The sequence below is a fragment of the Danio rerio genome, chromosome 6 (genome assembly GCF_052040795.2).
Source record: "Danio rerio strain M-AB ecotype USA chromosome 6, GRCz13ab, whole genome shotgun sequence".
Classification (NCBI taxonomy): Eukaryota; Metazoa; Chordata; class Actinopteri; order Cypriniformes; family Danionidae; genus Danio; species Danio rerio.
In genome coordinates this window covers 49,910,584-49,918,001 of record NC_141026.1, presented here as the reverse complement: position 1 = coordinate 49,918,001, position 7,418 = coordinate 49,910,584, and the positions used below count along the sequence as shown (strand labels likewise).

The 7,418-nt window shown below is 37.5% G+C and overlaps 1 protein-coding gene across 1 annotated transcript in view; it reads left to right on the top strand.

Moving 5' to 3' along the window:
* Positions 1–1,389: 1,389 nt before the first annotated feature.
* Positions 1,390–7,418, top strand: part of lrig2 (leucine-rich repeats and immunoglobulin-like domains 2) — a 31,092-nt gene continuing 25,063 nt past the window's right edge. The window contains exons 1-3 of the mRNA XM_087257903.1: positions 1,390–1,995; positions 3,694–3,768; positions 3,920–4,054. Coding sequence (XP_087114029.1) covers positions 1,814–1,995; positions 3,694–3,768; positions 3,920–4,054 — 392 coding nt within the window. The 5' untranslated portion in view covers positions 1,390–1,813. The remainder of the gene's footprint in view (positions 1,996–3,693; positions 3,769–3,919; positions 4,055–7,418) is intronic.

Here is a 7,418-nt window from a genome sequence, read left to right as displayed (position 1 = left end):
CAGGGGTTGCCACAGCAGAATGGACCGCCAACTTATCCAGCATGTTTTACAAAGTAGGTGCCCGACCTGCTGCAACCAAGTACTGGAAACACCCATGCAATCATTCACACACACATTCATACACTACGGACAATTTTGTTTATTCATTTAACCTATAGCACATGTCTTTGGATTGTGAGGGAAACCGGAGGAACTGGAGGAAACACACACAAACTAATTTAGTAGAATTATTGTTTTAAAAAGAAATAAACTTAACTGCCCAACAAACTTAAAAGAAAGCTGTGGCTAAAATAAGAAAAAATATTTACTTCCCTGGTGAAAAAAACAGCTTGGCTGGTTTTAGCTGGTCAACCAGTCTGATTTTAGAGGGGTTTTTGGCCATTCCAGTCTGATTTCCAGCCATTTCCAGCTTGGAATGTAAGACCAGGCTGGAAATTGCTGGAAAAAAGCATGGAATGGCCAAAACCCCTTTAAAACCAGGCTGGCCATTCAGCTAAAACCAGCCAACCAGCTTAGGCTGGTTTAAGCAGAGCTTTTTTCAGCAGGGATTGATTCTTACAGAAGGTCAACCCGTTTCATGTAACATAGTTATTACAAAAAATAAAAATAAAAGTAGTGAAGATATAAATAATATCACAAGAATCATTCATTCATTTTCTTTCGGCTTAGTCCCTTTATTAATCAGAGGTCGCCACAGCGGAATGAACCGCCAACTTATCCAGCACATGGTTTACGCAGAGGATGCCCTTCCAGCCGCAACCCATCACTGGGAAACACCCATACACACTCATTAACTACAGATAATTTAGCCTACCCAATTCACCTATAGCAGGGGTGCCCAAAAGGGCCGGTGTCCTACAAAGTTTAGTTTCAACTTCATTAGACATTTCTGGGCAGGCTAATCAAGCTCTATAGGCATTCTAGAAACATTCATGCAGGTGTGTTGCAGCAAGTTGAAGCTAAAATTTGCAGGACACCAGCCATCCAGGACTGAGTTTGGTGCATGTCTTTGGACTTGTGAGGGGGAAACCGGGGCACCTGGGGAAACCCATGCCAACATGGGGAGAACATGCAAACTCCACACAGAAACGTCACCTGACCCAGCCAAGGGTCGAACCAGCGACCTTCTTGCTGTGAGGCGAACATGCTTATCACAAGAATGATTGCACTTGAATAGTTTTTACTATGGACTCAGTGTAATGCTTAACTTTATTTTTAAATTCTATAAAACATTGATTTTGAAAGAATAAGAATTGCAATTGCCAATAAAAAACGGCCATTATAATATTTAAAACAAAATATTTTTAAAAAGTTTTCATCTGAAAAGAAGTCAAGTTTGACGGACTATTCAACAGGCCAATGACTAGAGTCCTCCATATCCACGTGACCAGAGAGGTGTATCACGTGTCAACGGAAGAAGATGCTTTTGTTTTTCCCAAGGAAAAAAGTCGGGGAACAATGTTTGGAAATGCGATTTTCCAGCCATATCACACATTTATCCCAATAGCAAAATCGCAGTCGCATACAGAACATGACCTCTTCTGGAATATTTGAGCCCCGTTTTGGAGTCTCGAAGCTTGTTTGACGCTCCGTTTGGAAATTCCTTGAAGCTGCAGAGATTGAAGCGGAAGAAGGGAATTTCGCAGGGACGAACCGAGTGATGGCTCCGGATTAATTTATGAACTTCTTGCAATGTTTCTCAGCTCAATTCGGATTCGTTCTAAATCATATCTATGTTCTAAATCACAGATTAGTCTCTGTGTGTTATTAATGTCATAATTTAAACCAAACGTTAGCGATCTAGAAGCTCAAAATGGCGGAGGGCAGGCCCATCCCCCAGGCCCTGTTCCTGCTCATAGTGAGTGTCGTGGGCCTGGACACTTGCCCTTCTCCCTGTTCGTGTTCTGGTGGTCCGGGAGCAGCACAATTGCTGGATTGTAATAGGAAAAGACTGACTGCAGCAGCTCTGGAAGCTCCAGCCTGGGTCACCCATGCGTGAGTATCTATCAGACGAGATGTTGTTTACATGCCCTGATGATGATGATCAGCCTCCAGCTGTTTGCAGAAGCTGCACATGTGCACCATAGTAATAATATACATTGAGGTAAAGTTGCTTTTATATTCGCACATTCGTTCAGTGGAAATTATGGCATGTCTGAAATCACATTTATGACTTACAACATTAGCGCTGTATATTTGACTGGTGTACTTTGCTTCCTATAATATATATGTTTAGAGTTTTCTATTTAGAATTTGCAAAGAATAATTCTCTGAAATTAAATTATTAAGGAGAAAGTCCGAATGTGTGAATAAAAAATAACTTTACCTCTATGTATTATAATAGTGGCAGCCAATTAGTGGAAAATTGATAGTTTGGTCAATTTTAGTAGTGTTTACGCTAGTTGTTCGTCAAATTGTGGTTTACGTCCTTCATTTTAAGCGTCATACGATTTCTTGAAGAAATAATCTTAAAAAGATACTTCTTTTTCTTCGTAATTATACTAAAACAAAAACCCAAGTGTCATTAAAATGGTAGAAATTAATATTTGCTTCCAATAAATGCAGAAACGTGATTACACTTCAGTTTGATGCACAATTTTCTATGGCTTTCTCTTACTAATAGTAATTTATTCTAAATAAATGATTTTAAAAACTGAATAAAATGCACTGCTATTAAAGTAAATTCATGTTTAATCCTGTTCATGATAATTTGATGGTTAATCGTGTTAAAATGTGATATCAATATGATAAAATGTAAATATCATATATTATATATTGGTGTTTTTAAGTTCCATAATCTCACTATGACACATCAAATGGGAAATAAAAACTTAGATGTGTTGTTATTAAACCAGTAATGAAGCGATTGTTCACCCCAAAAATGTTCTCTCTCTCAGGCCATCCAAGGTGTAGGTGACTTTTCCAAATGAGAACGGATTTAATCTGAAACCGTGGTCCTTGGTGATTGATGAAATGCAAGCTAATCACTATCAGCACTTATAGAATCAAAAATCACACGAAGGCAATACTAAATTAAAGGAATAGTTCAACAAAAATTGAAAATTACCTCTTCATTTACTCTCCCTTGTGTGGTTTTAAACCTTTATGACATTTTTTTTTTGTGCCGAACACAAAAGAAGATAGTTTGAAGAATGCTGGTTTCCAGGATCCATCGACTTCCAATGTAGGAAAACAAAAGTTATTCATATGAAAATCGATGGATCCTGGCAACCAGCATTTTTCAAACAGTCTTCTTTAGTGTTCAACAGAAGAAAGAAACTCAAATAGATTTTTAACAAGCGAACGGTGAGTAAATGATGGCAGAATCTCTTTAAGTCAAGCAGTGAGCTCACGAAGTGCATGAATTTGAATAGAATTAATAAAATTATTAATTTCACAGCCCGTATGAACAGTGCTGAGTGTGTTCACAACAGGTTGCAGTGTGAGCTTTCTTTCACATAATGATGTGTATCAGGTTTTGAGGTTTCTTTTTGAGATTTCATTTTTATGCGAGGAAGCTTGCTCGGGTTTTAAATATTTTAATGATTGTTTCCATACTTATTTTTTTTGCATGCGAGTACCCCCAGATAACATTTAGTTATTTTATTTACACATTTTCATTCATGTTATTTTGTTGTTTCTTTCTAGAAATTACTTTTGTAGACTTTAATAATTTGCTTTATTTGATTCTAGGTCTATAAATCAGAATGAACTTACAGCAGTGCCTTTTCTTGGAGACGCCTCATCCAACATCACTGTGCTGTCACTGTAAGTTTCCTCCTTCAGGCTCTTTATAACTGACAATACTGTTTACACTAAACGGTTTACGTGATTTGTTTACTATTTTACATTTCATTAGAAGTGATAGGTTGTGAATATTGTTATGGGACGTCTGTAACCATCTGTTGTTTATTTTTAGTGTTCATAACCGAATCTCTGAAGTGGTGGCGGAGCAGCTGTTGCCATATTCATCACTGGAAAGTCTAGACTTGAGCTCTAATTCTATATCCGAGCTTAAAGCTGGATCATTCCCTCCCATGCAGCTAAAATACCTGTGAGTTTGTTTGTTTTTTTGCCAGTGTTTTTGAACTCGTGTATGTCGAGCACTTTAGTATAATGGCCCGATTCTGCTGAGGGGTACAGTATGGTACGGGTTGGTACGGGTCACCTTTATCAGGCTTGCATTTCCACTGCAAAAAGGTACCAATGGTAAGCGTGAGTATGACAGAAATTTCATTTGATGTCATTCTCGCTCAAGGAAATGTCAAAGTAAAGCTGTACGGGTCGTTCACATATCATATGAGAAGCACTTTACACACATAAATACTTGTGTATAAATGTTCATTACTAAACTTTCTATAAACAGGATTTGATTAACTGCAGATCAATTATGCAACATATATGTGAAGCAGTGCGAAATAGCCTACTGTAACATCTGCAGATATATAAAATAAATAGATGCAACATATATGAACACATTCAGACCTTTACAGTCTCCAATGTTGCCAATTACAGATAAACTACACAGCATAAATTAAGTCCTCATTTGGGTTCAGAAACAATACGCAACATATAGCCCACAGTAATCTCTCATCTGTGTCTTTAATCTTCACCAGCACATGTAACCTCTGTTAGAAAGTAATTCCGTCATTCCGAGTTTATAATAGTCCAAAAGGTGATGATGATAATAGTTAAACATGGCAGTTTGTTCATGTTTTAGGTTGATGAAAAAAAATTATTTGCTTATTTTTGTTGAGCTTTTCCTTTGTTTTTTTTGCTCTTCACTCTCGCGTTTGTCTGTTTCTGAAAGGATCGGATGTCAGAAGCACTTCAATAATCACACACACGTTATTATCACCAGCTCAAGAAGTTTGGTATTTCAAATATAGGCACGCACAAGTGAAATCGCTTGTGCTTTAGATGGCCTTGTAAACAACTACGGGGCACAGGGTAGTAGTTCTTCTTTACTTCTTGGCTTTGTGGCTGATCATCATGACAACGACATGGTTTGTTTAAGCTTGGGTCGACCATAGCTCGTTATTACATGTATATATTATTATGGTGTAATGTCTCAGCTGTAGGGATGTAACGGTATCAGAATTTCACGGTACGGTAATACCTCGGTATGAATGTCACGGTACGGTATTTATTGAATCATTTACAGGAAAAAACAAAACTTATGAAAATACTCCAAAAAGTGCCAAAAGTGTCAATGACATACAAATTAGTCATCTATCTGTAAGCTTTGAAACAGGAACTTCAATTTTAATAACAAAAAAATATTAAACCATGTAAAAAAAATTAGGTTTCAATTTAGTATTGTTGAAAACTCATCACATTCAACATTTAATCACTCACTCACTTAGATAGAGATGGGTTTAAAGGAAAATTATCATATAAATATAATCTGGTAAAAGCTGGTATCTCTGGGTATTTACAATGTCCCCTGCAACAGAAAAACCCCTCTCATTTGGGACTGAGGTTTCTGGGACAGAGAGATATGACTTGGCCCAGGTTGACCGAAGTGGGTAACGTTGTGCATTGTCTTTCCCCCACTTAAGAGGACAAACCATGAGTGAGATAGAGATCTCATGTCTGCATCAATCTGAACAGTGTGCTGTGTTTCTGCAGTCCCCATGACTGATTATTAGTCCTATTCCCCAACTTGCAGGCACGTGCACACACAGGGCTCAACCTGTGCAGTGCACATGCCCTTTTAGTCTTGGATAGAAAGTTCCCTTCCAAAATGATCAAAAGTGCCCCCGCGACGCGACATACCCTCCATCCCCACTTTACAGTACGCGCGCGACAACACAGCTGATAAGAACTCGCGTGACAACACCGCTATTCAGTACGCGCGCGACAACACAGCTGATAAGAACTCGCGCGACAACACCACTATTCAGTACGCGCGCGGCGACAACACCCAGCTCTTTTTCATCCCCGCTTCTAGCAGCACACTCCATTTCCGCATTACTGGATCTGTAGCGACAACAGACCGCAAGGGATTATGGCCAAGCCTGGGCTGATGGGAATTGTAGTTTCCGGTACCTCCCGTTCGCTTCATTCGCCTGAGCAAATTTTCTCAGAAGACCTAAAGTTTTACAGAGTCATGCGACTACGGTAATATCGAAAAAAATTAATATTGCGGTATGACGGTATTTACAATACCGTTACATCCCTACTCAGTTGTGTTGTTAAAAACGGCAGTTCCTTTGTTTTCATTCTCCTGCTTGTCCACGAGCTATCTCCGCCAACTAATATTGTTCAGCTGTGTTTTGCTCTGCCTTTTGGTACCCTTTTGTGGTGTTCAAAAGTGGTACGATACATTTCGCTTTTAGGTGACTTTCGACAGTGGAAATGGCCATAAAAATGTACCGAACCATACCGTACCATACAGATGTTTGCTAAAGTTATGGCCCGTTTTCCACTTAGTAGATTAAGAGAGCTCATTGTTATAAGAATCTGTGCACATTTTTTGTATTTCTGTAAAGAGTATTATATTAAAAAGTCAGAGGATTTATGTGAAATGATTTTGAGAGAATAGTAACTAAAAACTTGGCACACGAAAAATAAAGAATAAACATTTATTTAAGGATTACAATTCGAACTACTATGTAAACAAAGTAAGTTTCTCATTAAATATATCTTACTAGAAGACAGAAAATATTGTTTTGTTTGTTAGTTTTTTAGACTTTTTTTCATTGGGATTAATAATTTACCCATTGTAAGTAATGCATTACAATATTGAGTTGCTCCCAAAAAAGTCACTAGTTGCATTACTTGCATTACAATGTGTTTGCTACATTTTTACCTTTTTGTTTTATTAGTGAATTCAAATCACTGTCCATTGAGACAATCCCCTTTTCCTTTTTTTTGATGCGTTAAAAAAAGAGCGCATTGTCTCATTTTGGATATGCTCATATATGATATCAAATATGGCTGATGGAAACGCCAAGATCCTCATTAATTTTAAAAATGTGCAATACATTTTTTTTTGGATAAACTTTTAATTTGGTAAGAAAAAAATTTGCATAAACTGCGATGGAAACACTTTTGCAAACAAATTCCAGTATTCACATTAAAAAAAGTCATGTGATTATTATATATATATTTATTTAATAAGAAATCATGTGATGAAAATGTGTGTGAATGGAAAAATCAGCAGGCTGAGCATTTTGTAAAATATCTGAAATGTTGTTTTGGTCATTCTAAAACGCCATAACCATTTCAGTAATAGTGTTGTTATATCATTAATTATCTCCAGAATTTTAGAGTGTCTGTGCTTCGCATCTCATAACCTTCAAACCCCACCACACATTCATTGTGTGTCAGCGTTGTCTTCTGAGGCGCAAGTTAAATAAAGAAAAGATTCACGCAGCTTCTCCTACCTCAATAAATTCCATTCTTACTTTTGA